This window comes from Nelusetta ayraudi, unplaced genomic scaffold (genome assembly GCF_046127955.1).
Source record: "Nelusetta ayraudi isolate G7.1 ecotype Tasmania unplaced genomic scaffold, CSIRO-AGI_Nayr_v1 ptg000052l, whole genome shotgun sequence".
Lineage (NCBI taxonomy): Eukaryota > Metazoa > Chordata > Actinopteri > Tetraodontiformes > Monacanthidae > Nelusetta > Nelusetta ayraudi.
In genome coordinates, this window is record NW_027466102.1 from 4,473,627 (window position 1) to 4,488,911 (window position 15,285).

The 15,285-nt window shown below is 48.2% G+C and overlaps 1 protein-coding gene across 3 annotated transcripts in view; it reads left to right on the forward strand.

The window, feature by feature from the left end:
- The window catches only part of gphnb (gephyrin b), a 101,285-nt gene that overhangs the window by 22,101 nt on the left and 63,899 nt on the right, over positions 1-15,285 (forward strand). For all 3 annotated transcript variants that reach the window (XM_076037709.1, XM_076037710.1, XM_076037711.1), the window contains exon 2: positions 11,510-11,588. In XM_076037709.1, coding sequence (XP_075893824.1) covers positions 11,510-11,588 — 79 coding nt within the window. The remainder of the gene's footprint in view (positions 1-11,509; positions 11,589-15,285) is intronic.

The window sequence follows — 15,285 nt, forward strand, 5'->3', positions numbered from 1 at the left end:
ATAGTGTTTTAAAGATGTAATTCTGTTCAAAGTAATTCACTTGTTATGTAGAAAATAACAATGGTCACTGTTGTAAGTGTGAACCTCCAATAATGGCTCACTGGTCACAACTATGACAGCTTACAGTCTGGTTGTCCTGCAGCTGAAAAAAGAAAAAAACGCTATGAAATTGAGAGCAGCAAAGCTGTTAAAACGTATCCAGATGCTCATGCAAGACCTCTGGTCTGCTCAGTCCTCATTTTTTTTTTTTGTCAGAAATTTTTGCACGATTAATATTGGTTCATGAATAGCAAAAAAAAAAATGCATAAAAACATTTTTATTTTTACATTTCAGAAACGGTACTTTCTTACTTTCACTTGAGTAAAGGAGTTGAATTGGTACTTTCTTTTTCACAAAAGTATCCACACTTTTACTTGAGTACAGAATGGGAATACTTTTGCCACCTCTGGAAACAGAGCTCGCTATACTGAGATTTCTTTTTACAAATAATATTTACCGCGTCAACGGGCCCGATCCAGTCTCATCGATGGCACTGAAGAGCGTTGAGAAAAAGATGTGTGAACATGTATGGCTGAGTTGGCCAGTCGATGTATTTGAGCTCTAGGGGGAGATCCCAGCCATGGTGGGGGAAATAAGATGAAAGCAGTGGGCCAAGCAGTGAGAGCGGTGTATGCCATATTCAAGGTCCCTGTATTTCCCCGGTGCGGTAAATTGTCTCTGGAACTTTTTTTTTTCTCCGTGGCTTCATTAGTAAGTGTCTTTTCAATATTTATGGCCGCGTTAATAAAACATCAATACAAGAGGGCTTCGCACGGAGAGCTGCGGGGCTGCTGGGGAGCCGCAGTCTCGGGCTTTTCGCAGCTATTCAGATGATGAAGAGTAGTTCAGGTGAGTGCCACGCAGAGTGCGAGGAGTGACTGAGAGTGGGCGCGAGCGGGGCGGAATGGCGGCGAGCGGACGCGGCATGCTGTCTGTTGGACGCTGCGGCGCTGAAAGAAAAAAAAAGTTGAGGCCATATCTGCGGCCAAAGCTATTTATGTATCGCTGTATTTATTTATTTACTTATTTATTTATTGCTCCGATTGGTCACCGCCGAGCTGACTTTGCGTGGGTGTCTTCCTTGATGGTGCGCGCGTGCCTGCGTCTGCGCCGCCTTATCACTTGCTGACTAAGTATGCTGCTTCAGCCGCTCATGTTTTATTTATTCCGGAGGAAAATGACAGTAAGAGCAGGCGGGGGTGAAAGCTCGGGGTCAGCATCTTTCCTCCTCCCTCCATGACTTAGTGCACATACAGTGACTGCAAATAATGACTGGGCTCATTTATAGCTCCTCCAGAAGCTATTTTATTTTAGTAATTAGCGAAGCATTGGCTAGCATGTGGCTAAAAACAATCAACGAGTCTATGTTTTCTTCTGCTGTGCATAATTGCATATAGAGCAGGTTCACACACCATGCAACTGCATTCAACTGCTTCCACTCCACGTTTTCATTCTGCACTTTGCCCGGGGAACATCTGAAGAACCTACTCCCCTCCTCGCCTGTGGCGGCGCTGCAATGAAGAATTAACTGAGGGGTGGGACAACACAAACACGGAAGAAGAAACCATGCTCTGTTATTGGTTAATGCAGGACATCCTTCCGTACAGGGACCCTGGGATCCAATATGTCGGCCCATTCATTTCAGTTCAACTTGGAGTAGCTCGCCCCAGCGCGCACACACCAAAAGAGTTTTTGGCTGCATGGTTGCTAATACATTATGCTGCCCATAACGCATGTGCCATAGTGTTACTTCATCAGCCAATCAGAACGAGCCGAGTGAGACACAGCGCGTACAGCACCGTGACGTCACACTGGGAATAAACTCTGGAACCCTGGGAATTTCCTGGGCTTTTTTTTCCATTTTATGAATTAAAAGTCCGTGACTTAAAAATCGACAATAGAAAGATTAATCATGAACCTCATTTCAGGTCGGAGGCGTCCTGTCAACCCTTGTGTTGGGTTGGCGATGTTAGATCTACTTTGTTTCCTGGAGTCAACTGAAGTCTAAAACACGTGTGATTGTGTTACAATTTTTGATTTCCCAGTTGAAGGTGTACGCGCAGGTACATCACAGCCATTGCCAAAAGTGTAGCCATAATGAAAGTACGGCCATTAGCGTTTGCAGCGCAGCTTCCTGCTACTGCATGCTAATAAAGCGAAACCAGCTTTGGCTTTAAACCAAATGTATATACAATATAAAGTGCCAAATGCAGGATTATTATCCCAGCCTTTGGAGTGTCCTTGGACATGGCATCAGTCAAAACACGCGTGTTTTGCGGAGGATGGTTGGATCCAAAGTCATCTATTCTGGTCTGTTGGAACCGACTCATTTTGCCACCTTTCCAACGCACTGGGCCGTCTTTCAACATCAGCAGCCCATGCCCTTCGCATTAACGGTGCAACGTTTGCGCCGCGGCCATTTCTCAGCCGCCCGTCAACGGCAGCTGTGCAGGCGGCGAGGTGTCAATACAATCTCGACGGTTTTGGTCTCGACGATTCATCTTGTGAATCTGCCGAGTCATCGCCGGCTGAAAAACGTAAACACGCCGAGATCGGGATATCGAGGTGGCCGTTTTTAAGCTCGCGGTTGAGTTCTGATTCTGTGTCTCCCTTGAAGGATTCCCTATATATACATACACACACACGCATGTATATGTAATACAAATCTGTGTGTTAAAGCAGGAGGTGATCAGCAGCTTGTCTGTCCTGCCTGGATGCACCACGACCTGTCACCCATCCTCCCTCCTCCTCCTCCTCCCGCCACTGTGTCTCACCACCACCACCCACCCCCACCTCCCTCCAGAACCCTCCCATCTCTCTGCTTTCAGAGCACTCCCCTCCCTCTCATCCAGTGCGAATTGCTCCCTTAATCCTGTCAGGGTTCTGCCCCGGCTCAGCCTCCCTCGGCTCTGCGCCGTCCATCCTCCGTCCTCCCGCCTCTCTCCCTCCTTCCTTCCTTCTCCTCCTCCTCCTGCTTGAGCCGGACTAGGATGGAGCAGCCTGTGCTCTCCAGGGAAATGTCGGGAGGAAGGAGTTGGCCAAGTCAGGGGAGGCGGGGAGGGGGGGGCGGGGGATGGACCCTCGCTGCCTGAATGGGACACAGCTGCGAAGAAGCGAGGCCTTGCTGCCTTTCTGTCACTGCACATCTGGTGTGTGTGTGTGTGTGTGTTGGAGGGGTGGGGGTGGGGGGCACGTTATGCTGTTTTGTCCTTGGCTGGGCACGCCTGCCGCATTTTGGCCCCGGCGCCGCTGGAGTGGGTTCGGATTGGTAGCAGCAGCTCTGGCCCGCTGCTGCACCCTTGCGGGTGAGCCGGGCCTCTTTCTCACCAGCAAAGCTTATTGAAGCCACGGAGCAATTATTTCATAAAAAACATTCAAACAGTAATTCACATCTGATCACCATTCATTCCACATTTGCACCAGTCCAAAAAAAAAGTCTTACGTTATGTCACTTAGCTTGAGATCCTACTCGTCCTGTTTTTATTATGATGATTTGTTATTTATTTGTTCTTCGCGGGATGGGGCGGGAGCAGTTCCTCTCCGTGGCAGTGTTTCTTCAATGGGCTGGCTTGGCAGCATTAGCAGGTGGAGTGTCGCCGCACTCCTTGGCGCTTACGTAACTCTACCCCAATTTAGATCTGACTTCAAATAAATGAAAATCAAGCCGCTGGTTGGCTCCTCTCCCCGCAGATATAAATAGCATTCTCAAATCTTATCTAGAAACAGTGTTGTAGAGTGTGTGTGTGTGTGTGTGTGTGTGTGGTGGGGGTGGTGGGAGGGGCTTTGAAATGCAGCCACAACGATTAGGATCCCATTGTTCCGCTCCGCACACACATACACACACACACACACACACACCCTCACACGCGCATTCTCCCGGCTGCTTACAGTAAGCCCGAGGATCTGTGTGTGTGTGTGTGAGTGTGTGTGTGTGTGCATGTGTGTGCGCGGGCCCCTTCACGTGTGCGCACTCAGCCGCGCCAGGGTGCGACAGCGATAGTGGCTAATGGCAGGATCAAGCGTGCATGTGCGGCGTCGTGGGTTTGAGAGTTTTGCGAGTAATTGGTGTGTGTGTATGTGTGTGTGTGTGTGTGTGTGTGTGTGTGTGTGTGTGTGTGTGTGTGTGTGTGTTTGTTGCTGCTGGGTGTGTCTTTGATGATGGATGTTGCGCCTCCGCTTCTTACCCCGCTGCTCCTCTCGGAATTAACAAGGTTGCTAAGATACAGAGGGGCTTAAATTAGATTAGGTTATCTGCCGTTATTGCCGTTACTATATTTTGCCCCGGCAGCCGCGATGCCTTTATTAATTTGGAAATTTACCCTAGCGTGGAATGCAGATGCCGCCATCCGCCGCCCTCCATCCCCTCCCCTTCTCCCTCCCTTTCTTTTTTCCTGAAAAGTAGCAGGGGTTTAGGACCGAAAAGCCCCCCTCCGCCCCCGCCCACCACTCCCTAGTCAGATGTCTTCCCCGCCCCGTTACATTCTGGAGGCGGGACCACACCTCCATTCATCATTAAGCCTGTTTAATCCAAGGCCCGGGGCAAAGTGCTTCCTCTTGACACGGCGGAAAGCCAGAGAAATAGACGCCCAGGGCCCAGGGGGTGTCACTCTGGGGTTGAGGCCCGCCCCGTACCCCCCCACACACACCAGCGAGTACTTCCTCGACGGGAAAAGCCCCCCCCGAAGGATCATTGGCTCCTCTGCCAAAAGGAGGGAGAACAGCGTGTGGTCTGCTCGGATGGGGAAAATTGTTCTTTAATATGAATCTCTGGATGGGATTTCACATGTTTCTGGTACATGAACCAATGTTCATCCATCCATCCATCCATCCATCCATCCATCCATCCATCGTTATCACTGCTAATCCTGCTCTCAGGATCGCCGATGTGCCAGAGCATATACTCGCTATTCTCACACCTTCCTGCGTCATTTCTCAACAAAGAAAATTTAAAAAAGTACAAAAAAAAATGTTTAAGTTTTTATCTCAGCAGGAAAAAATCTAAGTAAATTTGCTGCATTTGGTCGAATGCATATTCCTTTCTTACTACTAGAACTAGAAGTATGGACTTCCAACCGTATCAATATTGGCTTTTTGATGGACGGACTAATTGCAGATAAGTCTTGTTCATATTTGGAGTAGATCAGACTCCTGATGACTCCTGGCACTCAGCCTTTGCTCCGGGGTTTTGTGTGAAACTGCTGATTCAGGTGCGCGAGGCCGCGTTTTGTGTGCATAGGCGTGTTTAAGTACCTTGGAAGGAGAGGCGTCAGTGTTTGTGTGTGTGTGTGTGTGTGTGTGTGTGTGTGTGTGTGCGTGAGCGCGCGCGTGTCCATGAGTCTCGGCAAACTGTGTTGGCTGTGTGTTTGTTAGAGGCCTATTAGTGCGGGATCCCCGGGAGATAATGAGGTCTGACTGCTTTATGTTCTGGAAATGATTGAGTGGAGCGTAGTAACAGTTTAGAAAACCCCTCCGTCGGTGGCTGACAGACTGACAGCACGTAGCTTTCCGGCTCAGAGAACAAGCCCCGGCTTCTCTACTATACGTGGAGAACATCCAGTCTGCACAAGACCCAAAGTTCTGGCCCACAGCTTGTCTTTGATAGCATCAAAAAAAAAACTTCCTTCTAAACTTGATGCTTTTGTCTGGCCTCCCAGATACAGTAGTCAGAGTGGGAGATAAACAAGGTGACCTTGGGACAGGGAAAAGACACCAAGCTGGGGAGGTTGTCACTAACCTAGGCAAAGTAATAGCTATCATTATTATTATTAGTCAAATTTCAGCGCCCTTAATGATGTCACATAAGACTAGTTTCTCAAACTTTTTTTAGAGAACTAAAAAAGTAAGGGCGGACTATTTCAAATCCTTTTTGGGCTTTACTGATAGCCTGAGACAGACATTGGTTGGAAAACATTGATAAAGTGGTAAGGTGGTACTAAATATGGCACATTTAAATGTTCAGTGTGTAATATTTGGCTTGATTTATGATTTTTCTATTGGTGAAAGCTTAATACACTGCCCATAAATACATTAATAAAAGTGCATAATCATAGTACAATTAAAGTAATTTGGTTTTCAAACCCTTAGAACTGTTATCATAAAAGAACTGCCATCTTGCGCCGCCATATTTCTAAGGAAGCCTGGTGGGGACAATCCAGCCGCCTGATAGCACTTATCGTATTTCATCCTCAAATAAACCAAAAAAGAAGATGACAGATGAGGTATCCAGGTTTGGGTGCGCAGGAAACCGTAGCTCACAGGCAAGCTCAGGAGGGGGAAAGAGAGTGAAAGGCACTGCAATCTAAAAATTTAACCACTTGATAGCACTTCTTCAAAATTTCCAAATATTACACACTTAACCTTTGATTAGTGTCTGGCTTGAGACTCGGGGTCCTGGGCTTGGTTCCCGGACAGATCACACCCACATCGCAGCATTAAGGGGCCATCCTTAAGTATTTTCTTTTTGTCTGTCCCCAAGCATGTCTAGACGGGTATCAAACCAAAAGGAAAAACTGTGCCAAACTAAATTTGCATATCAAATCACTGCAGTACAAACACAAATTTAACAAAATTGTCATATACATGCCCATGCGAGTGTTATCGGTGTTGTGGTATCGGCACGTATTTTACATGTATAAGTAGAGTACTCAACCCCGGTATTTCGATATTACCTCATATTTTGATTTGAAACTGCGCAAATACCTAAAGTTTCAAATATTTCTCGTCATAACTATAGTCTAATCACATCACAAAAAAATGCACGCAGCTAACATAGGCAAACTGTTCCTTTTAGGGCCAAATCTGTGTTTGAGTAACTCTGTTTTACAGCGTTTCATCGCACAAACAGCCGCAGAGGAAAAGAGGAGCTTCAGACTTGATGTGTTTTATCGTTTTCCCTCTTTACCAATAACTCCCCGTGTGATTTTTTTTTTGCCTATTCACTCCGACTCGCTATTGACTTTTTCTTACTTCCTCCTCGATCAGCTCTCTTTCCTTTGGCCTTCTTGATGTCGTCCCCAGTGTCGTGATCTCTCTCGCTCTGCTGTGGCTCAGCGATTAACCCTCGAGAGCGTGGAAATGGTATTTGTGTACGGGTTGTGTGTTGTTGTGTTGCAGTGCATAATGCCTCTGAAGTTCAGGCCTCCTGCTCTCCTCCCACTGCTGTAGCCTGGGGACCTCCAGACTGCATCACACACGCACACATACACACACTGGTGGAGCCAAATATGAGATGATGGGAGTCAATAGTCATTCACTCAAGTTTAACTTTTGGTACATTTACTATACAAACAGTCAAATTGGCTGTATCTGATTTATGTTTATGTATTTTTTTTTTGTTTCGTTTTTGAAGATGTTCTTCCAACATGTGTAGCCCAGTTTGTGTGAGTACTTCTCGTCGAAGGGCAATCCTGACCGACTTTTCTAAAACCTGGAAAACATCAAAACATCAAAACATCAAACAAAACAATTACCCCTGAACATTTGTACGTTTTTGCACAACTTCTTGACTGAAGATCAGTTTTTGTTGTTGTTTTTGTTTACTATTTCACAACTCCACCCTCATAGAGGTAAATACATGTCATTCAACAAAAGCAGCTCTCTCCAAACACCTGAAACTATTGGCTGGCGTTCCCTGGATGAAACACATGTTGTTGTACTTTTATGCCATAAACTGTAAAAGAAATACAAGCATGAAATCGATAGATAGATAGATAGATAGATAGATAGATAGATAGATAGATAGATATTATTTGGATCTCCAAATTGGGAAGTTTCAGGTCGTAGCACCGTCTGCCCTCTGACAGCTCAGCCGTCCGTCTCCATGCAGTTTTCCCGCCGCATACAAGCGCTGACCTTTCGCTCGCTGTGCAGCGTGTTCGCTGTCAGTGAGTGGCAACCCCGCCGTCTCTGCGTGGTGCAGTCGGCGTTTCCACCGAAACCGGACTGACCGAAACCGCGCTTTTTTTGAACGCATTCCTCGGGGTGGATTTTTTTTTTTCCTTTTCTTTTTTTTTTTTTAAGCGTCGCCTGCCCAGATTGGTGTAACTGCCGAAACCGAACTTCTTTTGGAAGCGCTGATGTCACAGCTCTAAACCCCTCCCCCACCCTGCAACCTGAGTTTGCCGTGAGGTGCAGACGACCACTCGTGACAACAACAACCACGTCGGGCAACGGACTTGTTACCGCAAACGACAGTGAACAATAAAACACGGTGCTCGTGGATCCATCGTGGATTGTGTGCAAAGTGAAAATAAACACACCGAAAATTTGCAATTTGCAAACCTCGTGTTTTACTTTTTATTAATTCAAAAATGTTAGCAAACTTTTACTGGCACGACTCCCAGTCAATCTTTGCATCGACCTTTTAAGGCTTTGTGTTCTAAAGTAACTCGAGGCAGAAGTTCAACTCTGTCGTTTATCCACACCGTCTTTTCACCAGCGGTCTTTCTTTCTGTTCATGGTGATGCTAATTTTGTTAGCGAGCTACTGCCTCTTTAAACACGACGTGCTTCAGGCGTTCTTCTCCTTCCTCCACCTTCAGGGAGTAAACTTGCTGCGCCACACCAGGCTTTGGCGTAGGTACTACATTGTTTTCAGTCGTTTCCAGCGTATCCGTGTAAAGGAGATTATTTTTTTTTGAATACAGCTTTGCGTAAACATGTTGGGGTTTTTTTAGCGCGGTTTCAAAAAATTCCGACTCCGTGTAAACGGCCCCTCAGCGTGCTGCGTGTTGGTGGATCACCAGGGCTGCGAGTGAACGAATACGGGGGGAGGGGTCCACCTGTCGAGGGGTGGGCGGAGCCTAAAAGCTTTGGGGGGGAGAAGCTCCACGACTTCCCGTACTTCCCCGCCTCCACCCCTCCACCACCCTCCTTGTCTCAGCCCCCGCATTAATATTCCTTTGAAGCTGGCTGCTTCAACCATCTCCCTCTCCTCCCTCTCCTCCCTCTCCTCCCCCTCTCCACCCTCACCCCTTCCTCCTTCCCTGCCTCTTTTTGCCCTCCCCCTGCCCCCTCCTCTGATTTTTTTTTTCTGGCGCTCCTGTCTGTCAAAAAAAAAGTCTCTTTCGTGACTTTCCCCCCGCACACCGGCAAGGGGGGGGGGGCTTTGGTTGCCATCAGTCAGGAGTTCCCCCTGTTGCACGCTCGTGCACGTGCGGAGTGGTGGTGGTGGGCACCGATGTCTTTGACAGAGCATGTTGATTGGTTCAGAACGGTTGCTGCCTCTTGTAGGAGAGTGGAGCAGCTATTTTTAGATCAAGGGGGTGTGGGGGGGAGGAGAGGGGGGGCGCGTGGTGTTGGGGGGTAGCGGGGAGAGAAAGACTGAGGAGGGTTCACTGGGCGCGCGCGTGTGTGTGTGTGTGTGTGTGTGTGTGCGAGCCAGCGTGCACGTTTAAGGAATACTGCAGTCTTTTAAAGGAAATTCCCCCCCCCCCCCTTTTTATTTTAAACGTTGCCGCTACGGCAGCGTGCACGTGCTCCTCCTGCAGCAGGACGCCTCCTCTTCCCCCCCCCCCCCTCTTCATGCCTCTTTCTTCCCCCTCCTCCACCCTCCCCGAGCCGGCTCGGTGTGCAAATGTCAGCACTCTCCCCGTTTATTTGCCCGGAGCCCGGAGCCGCGTCCGCGCGCCCTCTGTTTACCTCCGCCGCCTTTCTCCCCTCTTTCACCCAAATCCCACCTCTCCACCCCCCTCTTCTCCACCTGCGAAAATCCCTGATTCTCTCCACCTCGGGCCCCGGGCTGCCGTGGCCGCGCGCTCACACTCGCCTGCCGCCCTCTTCCTCCTCTCCTTCCTCCTCTTCCTTTCACGGATCACGGCACTTCGCCGAGGTATCATCATGACATTTCCAGTCCCGTCCATAACCAGTGAATCACAGTTTTTTTTTCTCTCTCTCTCTCTCTCTCTCTTTCGGGGTCGGGGTGTGGTAGTGGGAATACGTTCGCAACACCCCCCCACCACCACCACCACCACCACCACCCTCCTCTCCCTCCTCCGATATCGCCACCTTCGTATTCTACCTCACCCCATCTCCATCTGTCCGTCTCCGTCACCTCCTCACTTCGTTTTTGTTTTTTTAGTTTTTTTTTTTTTTGCCGCACTCATTTCTTTGTCTCGCGCCATCCGTCACCGTATCCGTCTGTGATTGCCGCGATGAGTCATGTGGCGCGTTCGCACCTGCTCCGCAGCCGGGGAGTGAGAGGCTGGCGGCGGCGGCGGCGGCTTCACGTCGGCTCGCAGCCGTCGGAAAGTGTGTCAGCGGGAAGGCGGCCGCAGCTCGGTGTCGTTTCGCGGTGTGACTGAAAGGGAACTAACGCGGGTGGACTGTTTTTAAAGTTCATTTTACGCACACAATTTCCTTATTGGGCAAATAAGACAAAAAAAAAAAGACAGAAAAGCCCAAACTATGAACTACACCGCTGTTTGGTCATGCAGTCGGCCTCCTTGCCCTTGTTGACCGGTGTGGAGAGTGTCAGGTGGTGGTGCGCGAGCTGGTTCTTGAGCTGAGACCAGGCTGCTACCAGGTACCAGTGGCCGCTGAGTGTGCGCGCCACGCGCCGCGTTCAAAATCACCCGCTGTAAATCCACCTTTCATCCCCAGCAAGTCGCCTTTGCCGCGTCCACGTGCACTAAATGCGCCAAACTGCTGCTGCTGCCTCCACCACGTGTCTGATAAGCAATTTGTGTTAACAAGCAAACATTTTTAGCTAATCAAGTGGCCGGTGAGAGTACATACAGCGTTGACGTCCAAACAATCAGCTGGTTATTGAGCCACGACTGGAGCTCTGTCATTCATTTTTTTTTTGTTGTGACAGGCTACTCAGATGTTTGTTTTTTTACCGTCCTGTGTTGTTGTTCACTTCTTAAGGTTCAATATGTAACATTTTTGAAAAGTAATCTATTTGTATCAAAGTTCTGTTTTGTTTTTTTTAACCTAAAAGTTTGATGAAGTAAGGAGGCTCTAATCGCGGTTTTGTGATTTTACATAAACATAAATATTTGTTCTTTTTCGAGATGCAACTAAACTCTTACACACCGGGCTTCTCAGTTCGTTCCTCGTGTAATGCAGCGTTATCAGAACCTGTGATTTATTGAGTGTCGGGTGTGAAATGTCTGTCCAATGCTAGTGGCACTACCGTCAGGCCAAACACCTCTTAGGTCTCCTGGTTTGGAGACCATCATCGATGTTCTCCTGGTTTGTGTGTTCAGTTCACACACAAACCAATTTGGCATATTTCATCAATTCTCAGTAAGCTCAGTTTCCCACTTTGAATCAATAAAGTCACTTCCCCTGAAAATGGGAGGTTACTTGATTTCCAAGGAGGCAAATATTACGTTTTAACTCATTTTTAAAAAAAAAAATGTGATAGACTCTTTCTGTTGTTTCAAATGTGAGCAACTGTGATTACGGGAGAACCTCTTTACGACATACAAGTCTGCATGCTAATTCCTTCCTTTGTCTTGTTTTTCAGTGAGTGACAGCTGTTTTCGAAACCTGGCAGAGGACCGCAGTGGCATCAACCTCAAAGATCTCGTCCATGACCCCTCACTGTAAGCGTTGTTATCATAATATTTATTTCATGACACCAACCTGATACCAGAGTCCTTCAACTCACCTTACATCTATTTACACTGCGCGTCACACACATGCTCTCTGCCTGCGTGCAAGCGTGCGTGTTTGCTTGTTTTTTGTTGTTTTTTTTTCCGCCAAAGTGTAACTAGGGAGCTAAAAATATCTCTTCGACGCAACATGCACGAGCTCCGTGTTGCCCTGTGGAGAGAAATTCCCAGCGCGCACGGCAACATCAAAGGAGCTGCGGCACCGTTCGGTTTAGAGCCAACGCACGCCAGCCGCAAGAAGTCATTATTTGCTCTCAGTCTTCCACTTTTATATTCGAGAATATTTATGTACAAGATATGTGAGCACAAAGACGTTACCCTTAATTTTTCAGTGAAAACAAAACCAAAAAAAAATCAGCTCTTTAAGATGGCAATCTCTGTGTTTAGAGACTGTTAACTGCTGATGTTGGGACTCAAGTCTTGGCTGACAGTTGTACTGTATCTCACTCCAGTGGTGGCTTTCACTCATGGCTCAGTCCACGCACTTCTTTTTTTTTTTCCTCCTCAAACTGTTGAAACTTTTCCTTCATTAGTTTCTCTCCCTCTTTATTTGGGTTTTGCCATTTTAGAACAGGAAAGTGAGCAGGACACCCAAATTCACTTCTGGAATGCTTGACATGATCCATGATTTGAATATGATCAGCTTTAAAAAAAATTAAATCGGCTCATTAAGAATTCAGTTTCACGCACGCCCATACTCATGAGATTGATGTTCCTGCTTTTGTCAGTACTACTGTATGCGGTGTGACTGACTGCTTTTTAATATATATAGCACGAACAGCACTAACTTACAGCTTCCAGCTTTGCTTTTCACTGAAAATGTATCATTTAGAAAAGTTCTAAAAAAAAAATATATAAAAAAAAAAAGAAGAAATTAGAACCGATGAACCTAAGAACTTGCATCTCTGCAATATTTTTTGTTCACTGATTATGTAAACTAGAAATTGAAAATTCTAAAGCTCCGACATGTTGCCTCGTGTCCATTCAGCCATTCGTAAAAAGAATGTTCCTGGGATGAAAGGCTGAATATATAGAGGCCTCTTTGCGTGTCGCTCCGTGCGCTAAACAATGGCTGTTTCAGCCTCGGGAGCCAGACGGAGGGCCGGCGCTCTGCGTGACGGATTGCGTTATGTCACTGATCGGTGTAATTTTTCAATTCGCCGTAACTGGGCGCCTTCTCCCAGTGCGACCTCATCTGCCCCCCCCCCTTGACCGAAGACGCTACCAACTGTGAACCCACCACCACCACCACCCCGACATGAACACTCAGACACGCTTCTCCGCGCATCAGCAGCCGTTCTCCACGCTTGCCATTGATTTGTCTCGGCCGTGGCCCGGCTCCTCTGTCACAATATCACACCAGTCAACGTCGCTGCCGAGGGAGCGTCCGACTGATCCGCGCTTGTCACGTCCTCTTTGCCGTGTTTATTCGGAGGCCGAGGCGTAATGCGTGTGTCGAGCCGGCGCGACGCCGAGCGGCGGGAGCGGAAGGTGGGGGGGGGGGGGGTTCGTGCCGCGTCATGTGCGTCACGCCGGGACGGAGAGTGATCAGGGATCCACGCCATGCGGTGGTGCCCCGCGGGGGCGTCGGAAAATTCGTTTCGCGGTTGTTGTTTTTTCCACTAAAATTTCCACGCGTTGGTTCCAGCGCGGTGGCGACAATTATACGCGGTTAGCGTCGGTTTCATTAGGTCCAGTGTTGTTACAGCCAGTCAGCAAATCTCACGGCAGCAACTGGCCGCGTTTAGCTCCGTAGACGACCGGCTCCAATCATAAAGTGAGAATCAGGACGGGAAGAAGTGCCTGGCGGTGTGGTTTGCTGGGAAATTCCATGTGTAGGGTTCACTCCAGCAGGGGCGGAGCTATGTGGTGGCCAGTGGTGCCATGACACCCCCCCCCCAGTGGCGGTGGGGGATTATTATTTCCACGCTACAGCCTCTCAAGTTTTATTTGTATTGATTGATGTACAGCGGCTTTGTTTTTTGTTTTTTTACATGTATTTCTGACTTGATAATTGGACTCAGGTTTGTTCTTGGGGAAACAAGACAGGAAATTAAAACCTAAACTAAATCTTTAAGCTAGCTGAAACTTTAATCTAACCCTGACCATAGGACAGTAGGAACAAACTGACGTAGGTTTATCATCAATATCAACATTGGTGAAGATTTTTCTGTTCTCTAATTCATAGGTCATCTGTCATAAGGTCACACTGAAAACATTTAATAAATAGAAACGACAATAATAAAAAGTCACATAGACATTTCAGGTATCGACTTATTGCCACTCCTATGGGAGTCATGATCTCACCCTGTGGCCACCCCAAGGAAACATTTCTGTCTCCGCCCCTGCCGTCGAGCAGCAGTTGTGCGAAGGAAGATGCCGTGTTGACGTCAGAGGTCAGAGGTCAGAGGTCAGACGGAGCAGACGGAGTAGGAGGAACCTCGGAGCAGCGTGTGTACTACGTGAACTATTCGGCCTCTTTGCTAGCTACGCGGTACTCGCTAACTGAGCCTAATGAAGTGGCCGGCGAGCGTGGGTTACAAACTCATATGGCAGCAAAACAGTAGAGTACAAAACAGTGGGGTTTTTGTGTCGGGTTTCCAAAGTCAAAAAGCATGAAAATCTTCCCAAACACACACAAGGTTTGGGTTATTATCCAGACGTTCTGGTGCCTGGGTGCTTCACAGCCGCTGCCCACTGCTCCTCAGGACAGAATGTCACTGTACATCATGTGTGTGCGTCCAACAGAATTTATTCTATGTTTTCTATTCTGTGTTCTTTTTTTTTTGTTTACCTATTTCTTTTTACCTTCCATTGCAAAACTTTATTTGTTTGAAATGATGATTTCTAGCTTTCCATTCAGGATTCAGATTCCAATAAGCGTCAGGATCTTCCAATGATAAAATTCAGTAAATTAAAATAATTAGCAGCACTGCAGATTGTGATGTCATAGCCCACTACGCCCTATGGCTTCTACCGCACTACACCCCCGACCCCGGTACCTTCAAACGCCCGTCACCTGCGCACGCACTTCCTCCCACCTCCCGCTCCCCACCTCCCGGCTCCAGGGAGGAAAGTAATCACACTCCATCTTCAATATGCAGCAGCAGCGACGACGCTCAAAATGAGCAGTCGAGCGACGTTAGCGCACCTGCTGTGAGTCCCGGCAGCGTTCATTTCCTTCGCCATCGCATTGGCTGCGGTTTTTGCGACGCGCGGCCCCGGGTTTACCGCCGAGGTCTGCGTCATGCGCAGCGAGTCTCGCGCCTCTGCTTGCAGTTTCCTCACGTTCTCGTCTGCTGCTGTCGGGCAAGGGGAAGGAGAGCCAGCGCCGTCGCTGCAGCGCAGGGAAGAGACAGCCTTCTCTTGGTGGGGACGGGAGGGTTTCGGGTTTTTTTTTCCCGCTCCCAGAGAAGATGCAAAGCAGTGCGGCAGCGGCCAGCGACATTTTTTGACGCTCCCCGCTGGTGGTGAAGGCCTCTGAGTTAACGCGAACGTGCTCATTTAGGTGTGAAATAGTGGAGCAGTCCCGTAGCTGCCGTGGCCGTAAACACCTTGTTTGGAATATTAGTCTAATCGGACTGAGGGACTCGGTCTATAGTTGCACTAGTGAACATTCTAACTAACT